Consider the following 25,034-nt stretch of genomic DNA (forward strand, 5'->3'; position numbering starts at 1 on the left):
TACATATATCTACGTCCCCTATATGTACAGAAGTTCGAACGATTCTTAACGCGGGTAGATGATACTTTATAACGAATTAGCGGAACGCTACGACGACGCAACAACGTCGACTCGTCTTCGCTGCGATTCTTTACCCCCTATGGTATGGCGATATTGGTTTCTCGAATCTGAAAATCGCTCGGTATTCTCGATTATGTTCGCGCGATGCTCCGGGCCTCTCTCTCCTTAAAATATATACTCAGATGCGAGGAGCGTTCGTAAAGAATCCGCAAATCGAATTGACTCGCGTTTTCTATCGGGAGTAGGCGCGCCACGTGACACAACGTAACGCAGCCTATGGATTTTAAAGAATTCGCAGTGGGAAGCTATGCATCATCGTGTACTCTTTTTTACAATTTACTGTCGTCTCTCTCTCTCTCTCTCTCTCTCAAGTCTCAAACTTTCGTTCCGATGGATCTCCGTCTTATAATAACGAACGCGTTAATAACACTACAGATTTAAATTTATTATGGCACTACTATAGATACAGTTTAACTTCGTTATGCGCTTCTATAGCACACGGCACAACTAGGCGCGCATGTGTGGGACTAGGGGCACGTTATAATGTTGAACTTGAATATATAGGCATACGTGTAAGTACTCGTCTGGTAATATCATGGAAATTGAGTCGCGATCCTGCGATAAATCCATTACGTATGGCCTATCAAGGATTGATCATAACGCTATCTATTCTCTTATACATATATATTCACGTGCATTATGCAGTAGCTTAGGACTCGAGCGTGTAGACAACGCGACTTTTGTTCCTCGATCAAACAACAATTATACTACGATATCAAGAAATCTTTCTGGTTATACGTTTCTGCGATATATGCATATAAATAGACACGTACGATCTCAGCTACCATGAACTATCGAACAAGAGTACGCGTAACATGTCAGCGTGCACTGTTCCAACAAATATTTAAGCTCGCCTGAAATCCAACAGGAATGAAAAGGAAGAAGACCTTCGCCACTCTCGGAATAGAGTTTCCCACGTCGAATCCACACAAAGTTTATCGTGTAATTTGCAAATTCGACGAACGCCCCGTCGCCCTTCGTGGCATATAACCGTCTATCATTCCCGAGGGAATAAGCGATCAGGGGAAACAGAAACAGGCGATTGCGATTGCGAAAAGATCGCGAATCTTCAGCTTTCGGATCGTTTCGTTCATGTTCTTTTTACAAAGTTTAAGTAACTTATTGGTACCTGATTCTTATAATTTGTAGATTCGTGTTGCACGCACTCGGAGAACTCTTCATCGCACCTAATCGCTTTCTTCGCGGTTTCCCTGCAGCCATTCAGGGAATCCAAATTAGGCGGCTCTCCGGGTAACGATTATAATTTTCAATGTACACATATATACACGGTCACAAACAGCTGACGATCTCGCGAGTTTTCACCGACCGCGAGAGACTAATGATTTATAGATATGAATCGAATACTGTGTAAGCCACGCGTAACCGTACTCGCATCTTCCTTCATCAGCCCGAACGTACTCAAAATCAGTAACATCTTACCTACGCGACTTTCGTGAACGCACACACTTATTCTTACGATCCAACTCTGCGCGTATATACTTTGCATCAGGGACAAGGGAGTAATTAAACAACTATTCTCCGTCGCTGGTGCGAGCCTCTGTTTTATCCTCGCACAGCGTCTGATTTCTTCATCTCTCTGTGTCGAAGCGTGACTAGATTTCGCACGGTGCTACCAATAAAATTCTTTCACCACCGTTCGAGTGGCATCGAGAGGAAAGCACTTGGATGGGAAGCGAAGCGTAATCGCGCTTCTCATCAAAATTCGCTAACTCTCCTGTCGTTTAATCGTCTCGCTGCTTTCCTCGACATGGGGAAGTGTACAGGGAATAACTAGCGCGAGAGGTATTCGCGAATTATACTTAGCTCGTTGTTCCTCCGTTCAAGAATGCCGGGAAAGAAACGCTAATCGCTGGCAAGCATTCTTCTGCGCGCCTATTGCTCCTCGTCCTCGTTCTGGTACGTTACGTAGCGCACAGACGACTTTTCGCCAATTATCAACGACTGAAACGCAACCAGTGATAATTTCTTGCACCTCCTAACGGGCGTCGCACATTTTGGTCCTCTAATTAGATCAATTACCTTCTTCTCCTCCTTTGTCGGCGGTGCCCTCAAAAAGTACATCAGTGGGGCGTAAAGGAAGTTCAAAATAGCAATTCCGAATAACATCCACTCGAAACCGATAGTGTTGACCAGCGTGCCGCTCAATGCAGGGCCTGGAAAATGAGAAATCGGTATATTAATCCTTAGTAAAGCCGTGTTCTTCTCTATCTGAATACAGTAGTTCCCTAGATTCAAACCGAATAGTCGTCAACAGCATCGGTGGTTCAGTGGTAGAATGCTCGCCTGCCACGCGGGCGGCCCGGGTTCGATTCCCGGCCGATGCAAAGTTTATTTTATTTTTTTGCCTTTTCTATTCATTTTTTTCTTACAAATGTTTACCTTCCACCTGTCCATAATACTTTCAAGCTTGAGTGTTTCGAGTACGTACCAATAGCGAAACCTAAACAGAACGCGACGTCCCCGATAGCGTAAACGCTTCCATAGACAGCACTGTGTCTGATGTCCACTAAATATCCCAATTCAGGCATCATAGAACTGTCCACCATGCCAATGGCGAATCCCAGACCAGCATTGGGTACGATCAAATGGTCGATACTGGTAGCCAGTGGTATCTATGCAGAGAAATAAGTCGTGTCTCTTGAAAGAAGAACGGTGCTGTGCGTTTAACGTCCCTGATACTTACGCACATCAAGCAAACGCCAATGACGACGAGTCCTATCAAGGAAGCCAACCACCTACGGTGTAATAAAATCGTTTAAAAACAATTCATGTACCCAAAATATGAAAAGCAAAAGAGAAATTCGCCCGAACAGGGACTCGAACCCTGGACCCTCAGATTAAAAGTCTGATGCTCTACCGACTGAGCTATTCAGGCGATACAGTTTTGCGTACTTGATTGTCGAGTGCAACCGTCGATAGAGTTTATGAATAATAAAGTAATAAAATGTATATCCCTACTAATATGTGAAAGTGGAACGTTGTCTGTTTGTTTGTCCTTTTTCAATGAAACTTTCAATATACATTACACACGTCCTAGATCAGATTATAGGCTCTAATAAGCGTCGAATATCATAAAGGATTCCCGGGTGAAACCGGATAACGGGTCAGCTAGTCTGGGATAAAGACACTATATAAAGAGATATAGAGGCGTTAATTAACCTGCCCATCCTGTGTCCGAGGGGTCCGAATAGGTTAGTACCGATCAAGTAACTGATGCTCGCTGGTAAGAACGCTGCACCCTGTTTCCATCTGCTAGCACCCATGGTGTCCATCATCCAGATGGGAAGGCTGGGTTCGAGCATAGCGATACCCATGTTGGCGAACGTTATAGCGCCTAAAATGCAAGTGCTTGTCATTGTTCGATGGAACGATCGTTTTGCAGAGACGGTGAACTCGTATCGGTAGCAATAGAATTATTAGAGGTGACGTACCGGCGGCCAGAATGATGTAGGGATCAGTAATCAAAGTCTTCAAGGACGGTGGGTCCGCTTCGGTGTAAACGACGGATGGTTGAAGCACCAGAAGTTGAAGAACTGGAAATAATTCGGTGACATTAGTTTTGCATTCATAGAGAGTAGTTTGAATCTCGTGGGAATGGATACCGACTTCCGTCGCCGAGAGCCAGAGCGGATAGTATCAAGAAAGGAGCCGATTTTCCAACGAACTCGTACATCACACCGCCAAAAGGTGGACCAATGAGAACACCGAGGGCTAGACCTCCGAGAGCTATACCCATTGCATTACCACGTTCTTTGTCGTCCTGGTACCTCTCGGCCAACATACCCATACCTATGGATAATTCGATGATTAGGAAAAGTAAGCCGTTTTTAAGAATTTTTGTCAGGAATAATTTACAGTTTTCATATAAATTTTTTATTACCTACTTTTAGTAAAAATGTCTTAAGAGACTATAAAAGAAATAAATAAATAGAAAACATGCATAAATTTTAATATATTAATTAATCTTCTAGACCCCCGCGCGCGCTGGGTCGAGTGCGCAACTATGGAACAGCAGGTCCGAAATCAAATTTCATTTTTTTTTGTAATAAACTATATGAGTGTAGTTTCCGTTGTACACAAATAATAACTCCATCTAATCTCTAAAAGGAAACAAATATAAAAATTTTAATCTACATAATTTAAGCACGGTATTTTATTGTTTAATAAATTACCGACCTAGTACTAAATACAAATCGCGTCGGAAGGATGTGTCATAGCCAAGCACCCAAATGTGCTGCTTTTCGTCGCTAGAACGAAAAAACATGCTACTTTTTGTGGCAAACCGCTCAAACATAGGTACTAGTTTTCGCAGCGAAAACCGAAACGTGTTAGTTTTCGTAACGCACGTCGATAAAGGGTTGTAAGTTGTAGAAGCTCGCTCTATGATAGTTCTGGGGTAAGTGCCGTGTGGTTCATCACAGTCCCCTTACCAAAAGGCATAGCCTTCCCCACTCCGTGGCCAGATCCTCCAGGAACAGAGTCCCTGTTCTTTAACAATACTAATCTGATGTTTTTCTGATATGCGCGTCCGTCATATTGGGTCCGCCTTTTTGTTTTTTTTTTATTGTAATTTTAACCTCAAATACGGAATCAGCGACCTCGAAAACCTTAATATACCCATTTTTGTACAAATCAAAGGTCACCTTCATGTTTTGGGTAGGTTTTCTCGATTTTCGACCACTGTGCGTCGGGCCGCTTGCTATTCCCATATTCTCTATCTCACTCTAAACAATCAATCCTTCGACACCCGATATCTGGGAGACCCAACGTGGTCAACAGCCATCGCCCGTCGCCAGGACTGTTTATTTAGTCTCGTGCCATAAAATCCTTGAAGGCAGGACAGCGTGGAGCCATCCACCCTCGACCTCGCCCTTAAATTTGGTGACGCTAACTTGATTGAGTTGATTAACTGAATTATTTGTGGTTCTTGTATCATTTCTTGGTAATAATTTGTGCATTTACGGAAATCGCGTTAGTATTAAGCGGCGCAGCTAGGCTGATTTCAAGTTGTTTTGATTTGTGGTTATAGGTGATTTATTCGATAAATTTTATTGTGGCTGATGTTGATTGAATTGATTGGATTTGTGATTATATGTAGGCTGATTTCAAGTCGATTGGATTCGTGGTTATGTGTTAAAATTATTGGTGACTGGATAATTTTTTCACTCCTTGGGTTTTTTCTTCATAATTTTGTATTGTTTCATGTCTATTGGATTGGAGGAAGTGGGGCAGTTAAAATTGAGTTTCAAGATTTAAACCGAACAAACGAGGGATTGAAGCTGAATAAAATCGTTTAAGTAGGCCTACCATTCGGGCGAAGAAGAGTCGAGCATATTTCGACGCGCTGCCTTATCGCACGGTGCGCACCGGCGGATCGTTTGATCCCCGCGGTTGGCATTCGCTGCGACGCGTTTCTCTTGCTACAAAATTAATTCAATATGACAACTCGGATCTACTTAGCCCATATGCAAAGGGCTGCTTAAGTCGAACCAAAGTTGGGCAAAATGTAATCTAATTACAAATTACGATTAAAATGTAATTGTGTAATTGATTGCACATTATTTTTTGTAATCGTTCATTCAGGTAGCTGACAAAACACATTGTGGTCAAGTACCTAAATTAACGATTACAGAAAATAATTTGCAATCAATTACACAATTACATTTTAATTGTAATTTGTAATTAGATTACATTTTGCCCAACTCTGAGTCTAACCAGATGTGGCCAGCACGACCATACGGCCCGACCAGCGCGACGTCATTAATTAGCAGTTTTCGCTAAAGACAACCGGGGACTTTCCGTGGCGAAGAAAAGTGAGTCTCTTTCACCCGAATTGAGAAAGACCTTCCTGACTAACATATCTTGTACTCGCATAACAAAAAAATAATCTTCGGTAGTTCTTAGACTAGCAAAAACTTGGATTTGTCTATTATACCACCCACATGGTCGTCATCACGCTTAATGGTAGAAAACTCCTCACCAATCGCATCGGTGGTTCAGTGGTAGAATGCTCGCCTGCCACGCGGGCGGCCCGGGTTCGATTCCCGGCCGATGCAAAGTTCATTTTATTTTTTTGCCTTTTCTATTAAATTTTTCTACTTTTTCCTCTTAAAGTCATACTACCTAGGAAGATTTATGAAATTTACCTGACACACTCGAGCACGATGACCCGATCCCCTGCAGCGCCCTCGCCACGAAAAGGACGCTGTAGCTCCGTCCAAACGCGAATATCAGTGTGGACAGGAACATGATAATGAACCCGGTGAACATGGGTATGCTGTAGCCAATTCTACAAGCAAACGCGACAAGTGTTTGCATGTACATCTCTACTAAAAATAACACCATTCCGCACTGTGCCAAATTATCCACTTACTTGTGAGTGAGTGGGCCGACGATCGGATTGGCCAGGAGTTGAACAAAAGCCTTCGACGCGAGCATGATCCCAACGGCGACGGTCTCTTGCAGCAGCTCCCGATGACGTTGTTCCTTTTCTTCCGCTTCCGATAGCTCCCCGCTGACGGTCGTGCTCTCTGAGACGAACACATCACACAAACGTAGTCGCGCGAGTTGCAAGAATCAACTGTCTATAACCACTGCACCCTTACCAGCCAAATCGACGGTGGGCAGGGTACTGGCGTAAAGGAACTCTAGCTGAGGATCGTTGGATCTGTTCGGGGCACAGGGACATATAGGCGTGGTGGCTACGGTGGCACTGCTGCTCGTCGTGGTGGGTTTGATGGTGGTCAGCGGGGCTGGTCTGCGATCCGAATTACTCTGCTCGAAATGTTGGCTCAAGGTCGCGTTGGGGTGCTTGATGTCGTATAGAAACTCAGGTATAATCGGCACTGCAAGGTAAACGATGCTTCGTTGGCAAATATAAAGCTTCTAATATAAAGAAGTTCTTTGTTTGGCGCTCGAGCCGAGCCGATCCTTCGCGCGAGATGAGCCGAACTTGGAGGGCTGGGAAGGACGGACGACTGCGTGGAATTCCTCGCAGTCACTCAACCAAGGGTATTTCCCAGTCAAACACCCCCCCCCCCCCCCCCGTAGTTGGGACCCTCCTTGCGCCATGTGCACAGCACGTGCGGGCTGCATCCGTTACCTGCTTGTTTACCCTAAGTAGGATACCTGGGCTAGAAGTTGATACCTTTGATTGAAGTCACCTTGCCACTTTCTTAACGCCCTACCCTGTCAGTATTAATTACAATTTTATTACAGATTATTCAGCGTTAAATGTATATCCCCTAGATTTAAAACAACCTCTTCTGAACTCTGATTCCAAGTTGGGGGTGTAACTCAGTGGTAGAGTGTCTGCTTCGCATGCTGAAAGTCCTGGGTTCAAATCCCAGCACCTCCAAACAATTCTTCCTTTTTTGCCTCTGTTTTTTTCCCTTTCATTCCCGCTCTCCATCTACCCAGCGACGATTCTAACCCGGGCAATATTTTATCGCAGAAAGAAAAAAGGCTCGCACGGTGGGTACCTATTCAGATTTCGCGCGTCGAGGGCGTCTCTCGATACTGATTAAACGGCAGCGTTGCTCGGCGTAAACGCTTAAGCGGAGAGAGACGGGGGAGAATAATCCAGGGTGAAAGGACAGCGGAGATCCGCGGGATCGTTTCCGGCCATCGAAAGCGCGTCTCATGATTTGTTAGCGCGCTCAAGGGAAAGCTGTTCCGTATACGCTCCATAAATGTATGGCCACTTATCTGGATTGCCGTGAACGCGCCTGGGCCGTCCCCTCGCGTATATTTCCCCGGTTTCCAGAGGGACCTGCGGACGTGTGCCTCGTGAATTAAACATTTGGCCGCAGTGGCGAAAGGAATCAAAGAGCGCCGGAGAGGGAGAAGTTAAAAAGCTGGAAAATCCGAGTGACCACAGTTCGCCCGATGCCCTTTTCCTTTAGCCTTCCCCGCAAACTTTATGCCACCGCTCTCGAGGGGCTTTCAATCAGAAATCTTATCGCCATATAGCAGACGCTACTATTTCATATTTTATCGCGACGGCCTCTTTCCCAACATATCTGCTCCACGTTCAAAGTTCAAGCTTTCAAGCTCATCGATGTGTAGCTTCATTGATAGTTCGGTAGATAGTCTAGGACTGTGTCGGAGAAGCACTGTCACGGAATTGAGCGACAGTGGAGATAATTCCGACTACAAGATGCATTGCAAGAAAGAAGTCGCTTAATTAGTTGGTTCTAATGGCAAGAAGAGCGCGCTAACGTGATTGTGACTGTTCAAAGCGAATCAGAACTTCCTCCCACGTCTTTCTCCTTCTTCCCTCTCTTCCTGTGCCCGTTCTGAGCTCGACGTTCGAGCGAGCCGAGAAGTGTCGAGAAGAATGGTAGATTGACATGGCGGTTGCGTAGAAGGAGCGGAGAAGAAGGTAGAAGAAGGTTGAAGAAGGTTCATAAGGCGTTCGACTGCCGGTGGCAAGCTAATAGCTCGAATAGAAGCGGTTCCACTCCGTTACTTCAGCCATTAGTCGAGTTAAGGTCGAAGTTTATTACTTCCTTTGATCAGGCCGAATCGATTTCACTCACCGACGGTGGTTAGCAGCATGTTGTCCAGGAGTAGAGCGATGGCGACGATCACGAGAACCAGCCTCCGCGATTCTCGACATCGTTGCAGCCAGCCGCTCCATTCTCCGCCACCCATTCTCGAGCTCTGCTTTCTCTTCTATCTTCCTTCTTCCGCTCACCTGCGACACACACGGGCACAGAATAAAAATTAGCTTCGAAATCATGCCCCGTGTCCGTTTAACCCCCAATCATCCGAGGTGCAAACGGCAGACAGAAGCTCTTCCGTCGAGTACAATTTGTCCCGAATGGAACCGATCTGGAAACGTTGAATTGGTTGTATTGTACACGAAAACGACCATCGTCATGGCGTTTGCTCACCGTCCTCGAGGGCCGTTTTAATTAAAAACCTTCGCTCTCGGCGTTCCTCGAGAAAGAATCGCGGTTCTCCTCGAGTGTTTCGTCGCGAGCGTTATAAATGGATCGCCCCAGACGAATTTCCCATCGATCCACCCCAAGATGGGTCTTCGTTCGCTTCCTAACTGCGCGCTGTTCGAACTCCAGTAATTCCGACCACTTTTCGTCGAGTAACGCCTCTCACCTTCGGGGTGGAGCGATTTTTCCGTTCCACCGTCTGGAATCACGACCCAAAGTCCCTTGAATGTCACGCGGGGGCCTTTCAACTTCCAACGATCGTTACGTTCCAAAGGCTGTGAAAGAAAGCGACGCGATCGACGCTTTCGATCGCCGGCCGTTCCACGCACGGGCTATAGAATTAACAGCATTAATTAGCCGCTTTTAATGGTATCTGCCGGGGTCTGCCGCGCGCGCGGCCATTCCGCAGCCCGTGGCCTCTCACCGCGCCTCTTTTATTCGTAATAACTCGATTACCCGGTGCTTTTAGCACGACTAATTTTCGCACGCTCCCCGTGAATAGGAAACCATTAAGGCCGTCGAAAGCTCCGCGCCCCGCCTCCTCCGCTTCACCCCTGCTGCCCCCTTGTCAAGGAGCGCTCGATTCCTCGGGAAACGCCACCAACCATCCGCGACTCCGTTTACATGTAGGTATATATTCAGCGGGGGAACAAGAACCAGTCGTTTTCATCCCTCCACGTGGAAGGATGTTTCAGCGTCTCAGGAATAACTGTCCCGAGGGGGTTGGTCCCGCGAGATAAGTCCGCTGATCGACTGCACACACCCCTCCATCACTTCTGTCCGTCTGTTCGTTTATCTGGCCGGCCGTGCGGAGCGGCGTTAACGCGATTCCGCGCAGATAATGCATAATGCATCGCGCGAGCATGCGGGTGGAGGTTCTAGGGACGAGTCAAAGATTGATAAGGCGACGGGGGGAATCGTGGTGGGGCGGGTCAGGGGGGAATGGAAGCAATCAGCATTTCGCTGAAAGCTGGGTCCCCTGGGTGCGTGCATTATTCCCGAAGAAGACCGCAGAGAAGATTCCTCTCTCGCCACTCGTCGGCTCCCGATACTCTTTCCCTACCCCCTAACCCCCCCTTTCTTATTCCCCTCGGCCGCGTTTCATTCCCTTATCTGTTCGGTAATTACGACGAAGAATGACCGCGAGCGGTTCCGTTTGCCGCTGCGAGAAATCCTTGCCAGAGTCTTGTCCTGCCGTCTCCTCCGTCCACTCCAACGATTCAATTTTCGCGTCTTCTTTCCTACGATCGATGGCGAATATTTAAGACGGTTGAAAGTTGAAGGAGAACGACGCGGATGCAATAATTCGAGAGACAACGATTAGTAAAAGCGAACGCACGGAGGGCGCTGCCGAATTGGATTTTCGATAAGTCTCCGCGAGTATCAGTGCGGAAACCTGTAATCGATGCCCTCGAGTGCGTTGTCGGCGGGTCGAGGCGTTGTCGAAAGGGTTCGACACGGTAGTGGCTTTGCGATTGACAGTTTAGTTGGCTCCACGTTGATGAAGTGACTGCGGATCCAGCAACTCATCCGACCTCGTTATCCCGATTCGATGGACGTGTACGCGTTTCCACCCTCCTTTTCGAACCCTCCTTCAACACCCACCCAACTGTGGCACACGCGTACACACGCACACACACAGAGTCCATTCTCTCGCCTCTCGTACAAACGTCGGAGCCGCGCGATTATATTCCAGGGAGACGAGTATCGGGGAAGGCGAGCTAATAGAAAAATCGTGTCCACCGTCAACCCGCTCGATTTATCTTAGAATCGTGCCTCGCCATCGCACAGTGGGGAAATTTTGCGATTTTATGGCCAAAACTACAGAAATTAAATTTTTCAATTTTACAAATTTAATTCAAATGTAAATTGAGCAACTATATCCATTTTCGTGGTCAAAACCTGAAAACTTATTTTTAATATATAAAATTCCCCACTTTTACGTTCTAATATATGAGAGACTAAATTATCCGAAAAACAGCACTTACAAAAATTAGGAACGATACAGATTTTTTTATTATTTACTTTTATACACTTTTTTCTTTGTTAGAGCATGTCTCTGCTACAGTGCAGCAGGGCATAGCAGAAGGGTTATCGCTTCTGACGACAAACAAACATACATAATACAAACAATCAAACAGAGGATCGAAGCTGAATAAAATCGTTTAAAATAGAATAAAAAGGTTTGTAATGAATAACATATGAACCAGTCTCGGTCACAGTTATGTCGTGTTTAAAAAAATTTATATAATTACAAGAATAACAACTATTAGCAATTAATAATTGCATTTATAGAATGAAAATAGTCCAACGTAAAATAGGAGTGAAAATCATTGCAGGATATTTTGGGATTGATAACTATTTTATGTATTAAAAATTGATTCTTATATGAAAAGATTATTTCTAAAACACTAATTTAAAAATTGTATAAATTACGTATTAAAAACCGAAACCATAATTATTTTGAGGACAAAATGATATCTTACGCACCACCAGGGATTCAATCCATGTCTTGAAATTATTTTCAGATCTTTGGATAACGTAATATACGTGTTTGAAGCAAGTTGAAAATCTGAATTAATTTTTTGCGATCGGTCTAATACCTCACACGAGCATAAACATTTGCGAGTCTACACGAGCTTTGTATTAAAACGTTTAACAGTAAAATTAGGGGCATTTGATACTCATATTAGTTGTTCAATTGACATTTGCATTTATTTTGTCGAATTGAAAAATTTATTTTTGTGGTTTTGGCTATAAAATAGGGAATTTTCCTCACTGCGCATCGTGCTCCGCAACCACCCCTCGTAGTTTACCTACCCAGGTCGCTTCTTCGCGCTCACTCTAACGCGGCGTGAATCAGGAATCGTCGAGAACGATCTTGACACGCTGGCAGGCGACGAACACCCTTTCCTCCCTTTGACTCTCCCTTCGAGACGGACTCAGATACACCCTCATAAGGAAAGAGAGAGAGAGAGAGGGAGGGAGAGGTCCTTCCAGGAAAGTTAGCGGCAACTCGGTGCAGAGCCGGTCTACTTCGAGAAGCAATTAGTACTTTCGCGACCGGAACAGCGCAGTTCCCTCGAATGAATAGCTTAATCGTATCTTCGGGACAACTTTAAGCGGGCGGGCGGCCTCCGCGCGGATCAACGCGATTAGTCGAAGCGGGTCTCTGTTTAGCGCGCCCCGTTCCACGTATCGAGCACGGTAACACATTTTCCAACTTCGCCGGGTCCGTGACGCTCCGCTGAAAGCTCCGCGACCAGTCGATTTCCGCAAAGTTGGGGGCTCGGGAGAAAACGGAGACGGAGAAAGCCGGAGGGAGCATGTAGAGAGACGCGTTTAAAAGGCAAACTGTTGCTTCGCGCCTCAACAAGTTGGCCGACACAGGGAACGATTAGGGCGAGCGAGCGATCGATCCGATCCCTTATCTTCTACGAACCCGATAGCTCGGATAACTCGTAGATTTACGGATGCTGGTTTCTCCTGCTGAAACGGGCGTCCTCCTCTCGATCGCAGGCTTTCTTCACCGATTATCACTAAACCGACACACAGCGAACATAGGGCGACGCCGATCGCTGATGTAAACTGTCCGTCGCTTCGACAACAATTGCTCGACAGAGATTAACGACCGACGCGATTCGTTCGCAAGATTCCAGCTTCGGTCACGCAAGTGGTTCGACGCGAGCGTAATCGTACGTCGGGGATGTTTACGCGCGGCGGACGAGGGGCAAGCGGGGAAGCTGGGGAACAGCTAAGTAGCTTAAGTCCAACGGCGAGACGTGCACGAGCGTTTCAATCCGTGGCCACTGTCGCGAGAACAGTGAAAATGGATCGTGACAGAAGGAAGGAATTCGAGAAGCAAGTGCATGGTTCTTCTGGGGCATGAATCGTTTTTAGCGCCAGATGCTGCAATGTCGGGGAGAACTCTCGAGCCACGGAGCTGCCAGAGGCAGGAAATCTTCGTCGAGGGAGGAAATCTACGTCATCCATGTAGGAGAAATCCTGGGAAATCGATCGACGCGTATATCGCATAAGAGACGGTCTCTTAATTTCGAGGCTCGTCCGTCCTCCCCGAAGAAGCGGAGAAAATGGAAATGGGGGCGCGTCTACCAGGCGAAGGGGTGTCGATTGAATACAAACAGGAGCGTGAAATAAAGTTACGCCTTCCATGTCGTTTAAACGAATTTACGGGATCGCTAGTGCCTCCGGCTCGGGATCCTGATTCCTATTCCACGGAATAAACTACTGTTCCGCCATCTCTCCCCCTTTCCGCCGATGCAGTCGGGAGACGTAAGCTGACGAGAGGCTTCTCAGCTTTGAAAGAAGCAATGGTAAAAATGGGCTCGCGACGGGAGTAGGAAGACGAGGGGAGGTTCGAAAGGGTGGAGAAAGCTGGAAGCAGAGGAAGTAGAGAGGTTCGAAGGAAGAGCAGCCGTCTCGGTTACAGGGTCTGGCGATCGGGTAATCGTATTATAGCCAGTAATTACGAGACCGCTCGCAGTGGTACAGGACGAGGCTCCAGCAAAGTACCGGGCAGGGTTATGCAGATTGCTTTATAACCTTGTTACCGATCGCTCTATTAACCTCGCGAGCTTGATACCGTGGACCCCTGTTTCTTCCACGAAGATGCGCACTAGAAGCCAGCGAACGGCAGGCCGACGGGTGACTAAACGAAGCACACTTTTCCGCTGGGTCTCTCCAAGGGTAGATTGAAAATTTACAAAGCACCGGACCCCCTTCGCAGGGTTCTGTCGTGCGTTTTCATGGGCGAGCGGCTCTCAGAGGAAGATCGACTGGACGATTGGAGGAAGGAGCTGCGCGTGACACGCGGAAATGAGGGTACGGGCTCTCTGTGCGGATTCGAACTCGCGATCCAGTCGGGTTGAACGGAAATTCCACGTAGAGGAAAGTTTCCGCTCGGGAGACAGGGTGTTCTGCAACCGTAGGAGCAATTATTAATTCCAGTTACACTGAAAATGCTCCGAGTGAAAATCCACTACCACTTACGAAAGAACGATCTAAGGATACCAATATCGCGAGCACAATGTGCAGGCTATTTACAACTCTCCCCAAGGTGTAATCGGATCAGGTGGATGTTCGAAGCGTTAGAAAAGCTCGGAGAACGCGAAGAGTAGGGGTTCGAAACACAGACAGGGAACGGCTATTTGAAAAGGCCGAGCGACGGTGATGCTCCCTTACCTATGTCGAGCAGCGTTCGTGGATCGTGCGGGGGCTGGCCAGTCTGGAATCGGTGGAACGGTGGCCGAGGATACGGCTTGCTGGACGTGGAGGACTAGCCGTGCTTCCAGGTGGAAGCGTCGCGGCCGATTGAGAGCGACGAGGGTGGCAAGGGTGCATCTCAGCCCGATTTTTCCGGCTCGGGGCCGTCGCACTCTCTGCCCAGCGACGTCCGCGTTCGCGTCCGCGACTCCTCCGCTTCTTCGCCCGTCACCCTTCGCCGCGGTCCTCTGCTCACGATCCTCGAGGATCCAGAAGCCCGCGGAGCGCCGTGCGACGCGAAAGCGCATGGTCCATCGCGCCTCCGGAAGCCCCCACCGTTCCAACACGCTCCCGCCCCCTTTTCATCGTTTCGCTCAGTTCCACCGAACCGCTCCCCGACCTTCCTTCTCGCCCCTCGGCGCTGCTTCCCCGTTAACCCTGCCCCTACCCATTATGCATCCCTGCCGGCTTTGCTGTCGGGGTTGTCCTAGTCTGCGACTTTCGCTCACTCTTCCTCCTTTCTTTCACTTTCCGCGCCTCTTTCCCCCCCGTCTACTTTCTAGCCTTAGTCCTTCGGTCGTCGGTTATCTCCGGGCATTCTACTTTACTCGATCTTCCTTCGTTCTCCACAGTGTTACAGTGTCCGCTTACTCTACAGTCTACCTCTCGTAATCACTTTGCTAGCGTTGGGAGCCTTTTTCATTGAAAGTGGCTAGATGAAAAGGGGATCAAGAGTCGTGTAGGAGGGTAAGCGCGCAGAGAAGAAGAAGAAGAGGTACGGGGCAGAAGGAACGCCATTAGGATTGCGAGATAGGACGGAGGGAATGCGCTACGAGGTCACCAGGATCGCGAGGCTTTCCAAGAATTCTTGATACCGCGGTCCAGAGACCGGTGGGGGCGCTTTATTAAACCGCCTTTTATCACGTTCCAGAAGCGGAGCCGGCTCCGTTTCTCCAGCCTCTTCCATCCACGCGTAAATGTCGAGGAGGCGCGATCGATCGGGGAACGGAGGTTGCTAGACGCGTTTGGAATCCGTCGCAGGGAGAACCGGAGGGTACGGTCGATCGAGACAGATCCGAGGGATCGATCAACAGGGAAGACACACGGATGACTCGGGCGGATCGAGGCTCTTCACGGTTACCACCTGTGGCGCCCAACGGGAAAGCGATATAGAAATTCCAGGCAGGAAGCCAGTTCACTTGTTGATATTAGGAAACTCCAGGGAAAACGCACGAGGTGCAACTTGTTGCTAAACCGCCGCGTCCTCGCGCTGCAGCGCGATCGCAGTCGAAGCGCACTGTTCTAAGCGTAGCTACTCGAATCCAGCGTTTACGAGCGCGATCAACCCATAGATTTACCTCTCCTCTAATTATTAAACTCCCACGACGATGTCTCGACGCGTCCCCCATAACGAACGTGGCGCGGAGGAGCTCGAGGATCGATGGTTCCTTTCAATTCGATAACAGCCTCCTAGATCCCGATTCTTCTCTCCGCTCGCAGGGCTCCGCAGCAGCGTCGAGAGAAGAAACGGGGCGGGATAGAACGGGCTGGAAAGAGACAGAGGGCGCCTGTCCACGGCAGACGCTCCTCTATCAAGGTGCACCCATCTCCTGGGTAATTAATTCGAGAAGGAACGGATCGCGGCGAGGAAGATTGCCTCCAGTGGCATCGCCCACTTGCCAGCCCGTCTCTTCGATCTTCTTCCTCCCTTTCGCACCTTTTCGCGCCCTTTCGCCGATTCCTCGCCGTAAGCACGTACGACACGCGCGATTTACGCTCTGCCCGCGTGTGTATAGTATAGGGTGTAGGGGATAAAGGCGTGAATGGTCGACGCGAACAGTCGGGCACGATGACCGAGAGGATATCGCGAGATTACAGAAAAACTCACTTAACCCGTAATTGCTGAAAGTGCGCAGCGACCACGGTCCGCCATTTCTCACGCGATCAAAGCCGGTCGCGTCCGCGACGAGTTCTCCCCTAGGACGAAAAAGTTGTGCACTGTGGTGGAATCGGCCTCGATATTCTCTTCACTTGGATGGAGGAAAGAACAAGGAACGAAGGAACGTGATCATCGATAGGTAGGCCACTAGCGTTCCTGGAGACAGTAACGAGCAAAGTAGAGGATCTGGCAACGAGCAGGATCGAAGACGACGCTCGTCCAAGGGGAACGTGGTTTTCCTTCTTCTGGCCAATACTCGGCGGACTTTCCTTCGCGGCGAGGCTCCCACCGGCGGAGGGAGCGCTCCCTTCTGTGTCAGAGATTCGTCACGAGACAGTGAATAAGATTCCCTTTCAGAGCGGCCGGAGACTGGCAACGAGAATTGAACGCAGTCGTAAGAGAAAAAGGCGATCGATGTCCAGCTCGAGCGACGAATTACATCGAAACCCTTTTTCTCTCCCACTTGGCTTTCCTTCGCATATTCCCCGCATGAGTTAACTTGGCGTCGGTTAACCCGAGAGTAGGCGCGCCAAATAACTTACGTTAGTAGGCGCGCGTCGGTCATTTCGACCGACGGTAATTTAATGAGAAATCACTTAATAAAACCACTAAAATAATATTTATTTTGTATTAATTAAGTAGTTTACTTATTTCAGAATCGTTATACGTAAATAATTTTCATTTTTTTGTGTCAAAATAAATATTAATCTGTTAACCAAATGCATAACAATAAATGAAAGAATATAAAATAAAATATAAAGTAAATAAATATAATTAATTGTCAATGACTTTATTTTACTTTACTCGTACCTTACTTTCCCCTTATGTACTATATTTTCTGTTTAACGAGTAATAAAGTTGAAATAATAATAATAATAATTACAAACCATTATCCAGTATATAAACATATTCTAAAATATTCGAAACATTCAAGCTTCAAACTACTCGACACACCGGACTGTTCGGTACTTTCGAGCCGCTCGCTTTTTCCGAGTACTCGAACAATTCTAATCGTCGGTCGAAAAGACCAACATGCGCCTACTCCCGGGTTAACCATCACCCTCCGCTTTCTCGTCCTTTCTCCCGAGGCGCTCGCGGGAGAAGGGGTCTGCTGAACGAAACGCTTCAGACCGATCTCGTTCATTCGTTTATTCATCTACATGCTCCCGTCGAGAGACAATGCACGAAGGACGCGAAAGACAACAACGCTCTTCCGATGATCCTCTTCATCCCGCGCCGTCAATTCATGCTTCTGACAAGGGCGAAGAACGACGCCGCGGACGATATCATCTAAGAGGCATAGAGCAAGCATGAAAAACCACGGATGAGTAAATTGTGGGAGGCTGGATAATTACGGAGGCGAAGGTTTCTAAGGAGAGCTCGACGAACTTGCCCGCGGTCAACCGAGCTGGCCTCTGAGCCCTCATCAGGATTAAACTCGTCGGTTTTCGGAGCCAGGAGGGGTACCGATACCAGGGCGAGAAGTAGGCGGAACGACTGATAGCCTCACTCTGGAAGGAGAAAGTGAAACACTGACAAATGTGCTTGAAAAGGGAAAGAGACTGCTTACCTTGGAGTGAAGAAGATCCGCGGGCCAGTTGCAGAGGAAAAGCTGGGTGACCGCAATCGCCAGCTGCGTGATGAACTTGTACTTATCAGGATCATCCTGTTGGAGTTGTTGTCATGTGTTAAGGAGTTAGACTACTGTAAAACGGTCGAAAAATCGTAATATTTTTTTTCTCGCTTAAATATTAATTTGGAATCTCTAGAATCACATGCAAAAGGTTTGCACACACTCGAATGTACATGATTTCTCAATCTGCAGGTATTGCTACAATTCTCCAAGCATTAACGAACCATTTTTTGAAAACCGGCATCGCTTCCTTCAACACGCTGTTATTCAGCGAATTTTCAAAAAATATTAAAAATCGGTTCCGAAAAACTTTTGTCTTTTTGTTTTAGACAATCGAAATTTGAGTTAGGAGGTACACCGTTTAAGAAAGACAGGTACATCAGTGTTTTACAATATTCCAAAATCAAGTGCTAAACCGCAATTTAATCGGCTGATTAGTTTCTCTACAATTTGCAACAGAAGATTACCGCCACAGTAGTCTACTCCCTTAAGCAAAGAAAGTGTTGAAAGTGAAAAAAGCACGAGATTACTAGGAACTTAGTTTTCGAAGCTGCGTAGCATAGCTTGTTGTTAGCTTAGCTTTCAGCTGGATCCCCGACTTTACTCACCCCAACCAGCTTGAAGCCGACCAAAGATATATTGTAAGTGCTCCCGATTAACTGCGTGAGGAACAGCGCGTTGGTCAGGCGTTCGATCTCCTCGCAGAATCTGTCTAGAGAGCGCCGAGTAAGAAAGCTTTCACGTACTACAACAGTGTAGCAAACCGTACTAAACGTCAACTCCCCAACTCACTGCAGCAAGATTCGATGATGGGCCAAGCAAACGCGAAGACTGTTGACTTGTTCACGGCTGGGGTTCTCCACCGTCGTCACACTTGTTGGAGTACTCGTCGCTGACCACAGTCGACCACCAGTAGTCCCAATCTCGATGGACGAGCCTTCAAGCCTCGTTTTAATCACATCGAAGTGGCCACAGGCGATGAGCGCGAACAGGGGACCGATGGTGTCCGCGCCTACGCACGTCAACCCGACGTGCGTCATCGTAAGAAGCTGAAAGGTGTACGCCATCTCGTACCAAGGTGTCTCCTTGATCTCTACAACGAACGCGTACGGCAGTTGTCTCTCGTTGTCCATGATCCGCGAGGAAACGTTGGTGAGGTTCATCATTCCACTGTCGATTGGCTCGTTCAGAGTCGAAGAGGCGAACAGAGCTGCTATACCGTAGAAGAAGATAGTAAAGCTGCAGCTGGACAAGTACCAGCAGGTTAATCTTTTCGTCTTCCTGGTATAATTTCGAACGGTGTTCTTCTCCGTCGGGTTCAACGCCGACCAGAGTACCTCGCAGACGTCCAACATCCTCTGGCACCTGCCGCGAAACAGTAACAGAATGGTGAATCGCAATTGTCCGCCTACCATAGAGAGGATCATCGCGACGGATTCCAAAGCAGTGGTTAAATAAGCGTCATGGGTCGCGAACTCGTACGTGTACGAGATCGTGTAGATGGATAGGCAGAAGAACGCGACGGAAGCTAGGACACTTCTCGCGACGGAGGCTCGACCCCGCGGAATCACGCCGCTGAGCTTCAGGAGGAACAGATTCAGACCGATCGACTTATCGAATTCGTTGCTCATGTCTGCTCGTCGACGTGGTTCTATCTACTGCATGTCGCGGCGAAAATCCCTCAAAGTCCTTTTTTTTCGGCGAAGCTAGTCGTGGGAATGGTACGCGTGTTTGTGGAGAGAGCGTCAACGACGGAGGCGAAGAGGCGCGGCGGGGGAAGAGGAGCAGAGGCGAAGAAGTCGTGGCAGTCCCGACACCTATCATTACCGCAATGAAGACAAAGTTTCCCGACGAAAGCGTTTTCCATCGTCCATCGTCTCGCGGGGCACGCGATCGCGTGGGCATCGCCAGGCGCGGATTCCCTCGGCGGTGGAAAAAATCGCCGCGATCGCGAGACTCGTACTCGCCGCGGTAGAGGCGCGACGGAAGCGGACGTTAGCGGGGAACGGGCGGCTGGATGATAAGCTGGAGGAGAAGTAGAGGGAATCGAGACGTCAGATATGTAAAGCAAGTGAATCGAATATGTTCGTGGTTTCATCCAGTCGCCGCGCCGGAGGAAAGTCAGGCGCCTCGACTTGCTCGCTGGAGGAGCCGAGGGAACTCGCTGCGAACTACTCGCGCCTCGTCACATCGGAGCTCCACCGCAAACGTCGTTCGAGTTCCTGAAATAAACGTAGACGAACCACGGTATGCAGATTCCACGTGTGTGCATGGGGATATTTATAAGCCGCTTGCTTCCACCGCTGCTCCATGAGACCCGTGCACGCGCGGGTGTGTTCGAAGCGATCGACGCTCGTTCGGCCACATCCTGCAGCGGGTAGTTATCCTCGCGGATACACCTCCTCGGCTACCGTCCGCGAGTACCCCGTTATCCGTCGAGGAGGTGGTCGGTTTATCGACGCGAACGGGAGCGTGGACGACCCGGTGCACCGAGGGATGGCAGGACGGGGAAGATCGATCGTTCTCCAGATGGGAATCCCATCCCCCAGCGATCGCGTGTGGCGCTACAAGGGTGCAACGTGGAGGCAGGCGAAGGGTGGGCAGGGTCTTAGTCGGTTCGTCGACGATTCCGCGGCGCGTGCGAGATCGCAGTTTTGGTCGACGAGCTGCGGGGATCAGGTGGCAGAGAAGCCGCGCGAACAAGGAAACCGCGACGACAGGAGGAGAGCGCCGCGGCAGCGATGACTCGCCGCCTCCCTCGCCTCGCGTGCATCGCGATCAGCCTGCACACGCTCGCCGATACGTGATTAGTCGTGGCGAAGGACGCTCTGCGATCGCGGACACGCTCGTCGAACACGCTTCGGATGGAGGGCCTGCGTAAGTAGACCGATTCGCCGAAAGAAGTTTCGCGATAGGGGCTCGCGAAGCCGACGTGTGCTTTCGCGAGCTCGTGGCCCGCGTCCCCGACCCGCGGGGCGGATCGATATCCTACCATCCCCTTCGTCACACTCTGCATTCCCTTCCCCGCTCCGCGATTTCCCTTATTCTCCTGTGTTTTCCCGCGTGCAGCATTTCCCTGTCCTCTTGCGGACACAGCGGCCTTTTCTCCTTTTCACCCCCTCGTCGGCGTTACGCGTCGACTAGGACTCGACTATTCGGGTCGCTCCGTAATCGATGGCCTATCGATGGCTGTTCGAATTCGAATTCGCATATGACGGTTCTAAAGCCGGAGCGACCGTGAGCGTTGTCCATACTTTCTGGCAATTGGGAGCAAACGATCTTGCCATTCAGCGGACTGAATGGGAGATCCTTGATATTTCTGCGCTCAGGGGTGTCGGGTTTGAATACTGGCATGATAGATTCATAAGTAGCCTATACATGCACCGTCTCTATGCGTTCCTTACACGCTTCCACGTTCTCCGTTGCGACAGTATCCGTCGCGCTGTAGAGTATTGTGGGGCAAGAGTGCGCACTTAAACTTTAGACTTCCCTAAAATCCTTGGTATTACACTGATAGCACGTATCATTTTGTGAGAAATGACTACTATCCCTTATTATTTCATACGCAGAGACTTCGTGTAAATTTACCTGTCGCAACTTATGTAAAATAAATATTTCCAAAAAGTGGAAATTTCCACAAAAGTGGTAATATAGTAAAACGACTAATAGTTTAAAATTAATTTTGTGTTAATCAAGGTAACAGTAATCGCACATAACATTACCCCCTTCGTAGTTTGCGCAGGCATCAGTCTTCTGGAAGATCCGTGTATTCTTCTTCGCACGCAGGACAAATTATTCTTTCGGTAGACGTTGATGATTGGGCTATTCTCTTTTTGGAACCGATTTGTTTTCTTCCTTTCAAACATTTGCAGAAGTAGACGTAATTTTTGGGGATTTTTTTTTACTTTCCTAATTATTTATTTGCACGTTTGCATTCAGATTTTCTTTTCATTGCTTCATTTACTTTAAGCTGATACTTTAATCAAAAAGTTAATTAAAAAGGATTTTGGAAAAATATCGTGGAATAAAAATTAATAAAATAAAATGAAAAGCTGATACCAGCGTGACTCAACTATCATAAACTCAAAATTTATTTCCATGTTGTGATTGATAATTAATTTGAATTTTCTTTTATGGTCGGTTTAATCAGTTTTCGTTATTAATTTAGCAAGCATTAGAAATAAAATAAGTTTAATGAATTTATAACACCCGTCAAATTATGTTGGGGCAAAAGTTCGCATTCGAACTCTTCTCTTGTCCGACTGCATTGTGCGAACGTTTGCCCCCACAGCTACTTTTCCATTGTTTAATCAATCCTGTTATCTACGAGGAGAATTAAAAACTTCTATTAGCACTTTTGAATAGAAGAATATCAGCTCTTTCAGACGGCATATGAATTAAAATATTTACCGATCAATTTATAGGAATAATATTGATTCCTAAAAACGAGAATATTACATCAGAACTAACGAATTCAGTAGTTACCGCATTGTACGATAAGAAAACAAAGCACAGCTACACAATTCGACACTGGTGACTCTACCTTGATTGACAATTGATCGTCAATCACCATTGGCCAAACAATGAAATTCGCATAGTGCGAACATTTACCCGCTGCGAACTTTTACCTACCTTTACTCTACGTGGCCTCGGCGTAACGCCGGCTAGCTGAGCCTCGCCTTTCCACCGCGCTGTATGCATGCGATTCTGGCGTAATAAAGGCGTTATTAAATTAGATTGATCGCAGCACCGCGTTGCTTGACCTGTTCGGTACGCGGCGGTTTATCGCGGCAGCTGGCTTTCGCGGCTCTCCCCAAAGATGTTCGAGCATTGTGCAGTACTCTAGAAACCCTATACACGGTGAAACCAACCCTCTTCCCTTCCTACCCGCCGCTCTTCCATCACGCAACCAAAGATCGCCGTCCAAGAAACCGCGAGTCTTCCGGTTTGCCTTGAGACCGACGACGCGTGACTAGCTCGTGTCCCAGTCGTTTGCATTTACGCGTCAAACGGATTAGCCGCGCCACGACGCACGTAATCGCGCTACGGTGTACGGTGGTTCAGCTGCATACCGTCGTGTTCGCGGTCTTGATTTGCTAACTCTCCGCAGTCGGCGGGATACGATAAGTAGCCGGCCGAAGGACGCTCGGCTGCGCGCGACGAAAAGTTCGCAATTTTGAGGTCTGGGTAAAAATTCTGGGACGCGAGGAGGGCAAAGTGGGAAGGTTAAATTGTTTTATCGTTGCCGGAGCTCCTTCTTCTGTTTCGAGTGGCCGTTCCCTCTTCCCTGCCTTGCTCCTTGAGCCTCCCTCGGCCCCGAGGGGAGGGAGAGGATATCGCGGTTAGAGCCTGCTCACGGATATCCGCATTGTTTCGCGTCAACTAGCCAAGTCAGCTGACCTACATACTGCATGGACGGCATCGGCACCGAGGAACGAAACGTCGCATCGGGCCACTCGATGCTCGTCTACGGAAAAACCACTCGCGACCCTGAGAGGCCTTCTCGTCCACGTTGCTCTTTTTTCTCGACCCGTTGTCCTACGCTGCTCGCGATCCCCCGCTTGCACGAGCGCCCGCTGGACATGCTCCAGCTTTCATCAAGTATTCGCGTTACTCTGCTCGTCACCGCCGGCTTCGCTTCCATTCCTCGCCAGTTGATGGGTCGAGGGTTCCTTGCTGCTCGTTAGCATCGATCTATAACCGAGGGTGGATCTCGAATCACCGTCGTTCGCACGCGAAGGTGCGCTTACTCGCCCCCGTCGATCAGTGTCCACCTACGTTCCCCCCTTATCCCCGCTTCTCCTTAGCAACTGTTCCCAGCGGGATCGCGAAAGGGGTGGCGGCGCATCGAGGGGGCAGTGCTCGAATCAGCCGCGATTGATAGAATCGACGACGATTAAGGTCAATCGAGGCGGACGGTTCCGGCGAGCCTTACAGATATTCGATCAGCATCGCTCACCGTTAACGCGACTAAACCGTCTCTACCGGCTCCTCCTCCCCCGCTGCCGACGGGACCGCGTGCCGTACTAAAAATACGCCACCGGGATCGACGCGACGTGTTCCGTGCACGCGGACCGATGAAAAGAAGGAACGCCAGGGGAAAGAAGCTCTCGGCGCTCCCGATGGAACGCGCGCGCGCTCTTTGGCCACGAGTCGGTGCGTGCCGCAAAAGGGGAGCAGGACGGCCAGCTTCTGGCGGACCAACGGTTGTAGAATAAGAGAAACGTGAATGACAACGAAGCCCCACTGCGCGCGTAACTGTCGCGTGCGATAAACGCGATCCCATGTCTCCTTCCATCGATCCAGTAATCTACAATAGTGCCCGTCATTGATTATTTCTGTTCGCCAATGGTCTCGATCTCGGACTAATCGTCCCCCCTGCTCGATCGAGTGACGTGTGATCGACGAGAGTCCTCCGCGATCGCCGGGAAACAGAGACGGAGCGGGGGGTGACGAGAATAGCGCGCGACACTCGCCACTCGCCACTTTCCTCCTTTTTACAGATTTCGCCGAAATGAGGGACCATCCGTCGCGCCATTTCTCCGATTCGAGGTAAGACGATCCCGCCGTCCTTTCGCGCCGCGCGAAAAGATTCCCCGTCGCACAGTGGTACATAATAACATTTTTTCTTCAAATCACCCTACAAGGTCGTAATTTTTCAGAAAACTTGTCGATTTTTTTTTGTTGCTCATTTTTTTATATTTAGCAAATTATACAGCACTTTTCGAAGATCAGTATCAGGTGGGCTTTTTGACCGCCTGTTCCGAATTTAATTTCAGATTTTCAAAATTCAAGGTGGTGAATCCAATATGTTGAAACAAAATTTCAGAAAATGGGCATATTCGGAAGAAACATAGTGCGTCTAGATGTTCGGGGACGCTGATTACGAATATGAGGTAATTATTATAAAGATGAAATTTTTTATTTCTACCACAAATCTAACACTGTAGATCAAATTTTTACGCGTCTCATAAATGTGTACGTGATTTTGCATATTTAAGCCTATTCGTCTGTGTTCATACGCGTTCTTATAGTTGACTTTTCGGATTCAATATTGATGAGCAAAATTGTTAATGTTTCATATGTTTACAAGGCCTGATTTACTTAACGTTTTATCCCAGTTGCCTTTAGAAATCCGATTTTATTA

At 48.3% G+C, this 25,034-nt stretch overlaps 3 protein-coding genes and 4 non-coding genes across 10 annotated transcripts in view; 4 read left to right on the plus strand and 3 right to left on the minus strand.

The window, feature by feature from the left end:
• Mgat2 (alpha-1,6-mannosyl-glycoprotein 2-beta-N-acetylglucosaminyltransferase) overlaps nucleotides 1–25,034 on the plus strand; it is a 30,506-nt gene that overhangs the window by 611 nt on the left and 4,861 nt on the right. The gene's annotated exons all lie outside the window — the stretch shown is intronic.
• Vmat (Vesicular monoamine transporter) lies at nucleotides 428–12,693 on the minus strand. The gene is made up of 12 exons (XM_076822167.1): nucleotides 12,535–12,693; nucleotides 8,682–8,839; nucleotides 6,747–6,986; nucleotides 6,515–6,671; nucleotides 6,288–6,430; nucleotides 3,748–3,930; nucleotides 3,573–3,674; nucleotides 3,301–3,475; nucleotides 2,825–2,876; nucleotides 2,570–2,753; nucleotides 2,161–2,294; nucleotides 428–2,082 (listed from the first exon to the last, which is right to left on the minus strand). The coding sequence occupies exons 2-12, from the start codon at nucleotides 8,794–8,796 to the stop codon at nucleotides 2,014–2,016; spliced, it is 1,554 nt and encodes a 517-aa protein (XP_076678282.1). The 5' UTR covers nucleotides 8,797–8,839; nucleotides 12,535–12,693; the 3' UTR covers nucleotides 428–2,013.
• On the plus strand, nucleotides 2,395–2,465 carry Trnag-gcc (transfer RNA glycine (anticodon GCC)). The gene has a single exon. It is a non-coding gene; the product is annotated as a tRNA-Gly (tRNA).
• Trnak-uuu (transfer RNA lysine (anticodon UUU)) lies at nucleotides 2,944–3,016 on the minus strand. Its single transcript has one exon. It is a non-coding gene; the product is annotated as a tRNA-Lys (tRNA).
• On the plus strand, nucleotides 6,127–6,197 carry Trnag-gcc (transfer RNA glycine (anticodon GCC)). Its single transcript has one exon. It is a non-coding gene; the product is annotated as a tRNA-Gly (tRNA).
• Nucleotides 7,427–7,498, plus strand: Trnaa-cgc (transfer RNA alanine (anticodon CGC)). The gene has a single exon. It is a non-coding gene; the product is annotated as a tRNA-Ala (tRNA).
• On the minus strand, nucleotides 17,235–20,455 carry LOC143374218 (putative odorant receptor 85d). The gene is made up of 5 exons (XM_076822168.1): nucleotides 18,680–20,455; nucleotides 18,496–18,595; nucleotides 17,825–17,920; nucleotides 17,610–17,765; nucleotides 17,235–17,544 (listed from the first exon to the last, which is right to left on the minus strand). The coding sequence occupies exons 1-5, from the start codon at nucleotides 19,516–19,518 to the stop codon at nucleotides 17,494–17,496; spliced, it is 1,242 nt and encodes a 413-aa protein (XP_076678283.1). The 5' UTR covers nucleotides 19,519–20,455; the 3' UTR covers nucleotides 17,235–17,493.

Source organism: Andrena cerasifolii, chromosome 10 (genome assembly GCF_050908995.1).
Source record: "Andrena cerasifolii isolate SP2316 chromosome 10, iyAndCera1_principal, whole genome shotgun sequence".
NCBI lineage: Eukaryota > Metazoa > Arthropoda > Insecta > Hymenoptera > Andrenidae > Andrena > Andrena cerasifolii.

Coding starts and splice junctions, on each gene's coding strand:
- Vmat (XM_076822167.1), bottom strand. CDS start 8,796: ATGGGTGGCGGAGAATGGAGCGGCTGGCTGCAACGATGTCGAGAATCG. Junction 3,931..6,287: donor ATCGTGCTCGAGTGTGTCAG/GTAAATTTCATA, acceptor AATTATCCATAG/GTATGGGTATGTTGGCCGAG. Junction 3,675..3,747: donor TCTGGCTCTCGGCGACGGAA/GTCGGTATCCAT, acceptor AATTATTTCCAG/TTCTTCAACTTCTGGTGCTT.
- LOC143374218 (XM_076822168.1), bottom strand. CDS start 19,518: ATGAGCAACGAATTCGATAAGTCGATCGGTCTGAATCTGTTCCTCCTG. Junction 18,596..18,679: donor CATCATCGAATCTTGCTGCA/GTGAGTTGGGGA, acceptor CTCTCTAGACAG/ATTCTGCGAGGAGATCGAAC. Junction 17,921..18,495: donor TCGGCTTCAAGCTGGTTGGG/GTGAGTAAAGTC, acceptor CAACTCCAACAG/GATGATCCTGATAAGTACAA.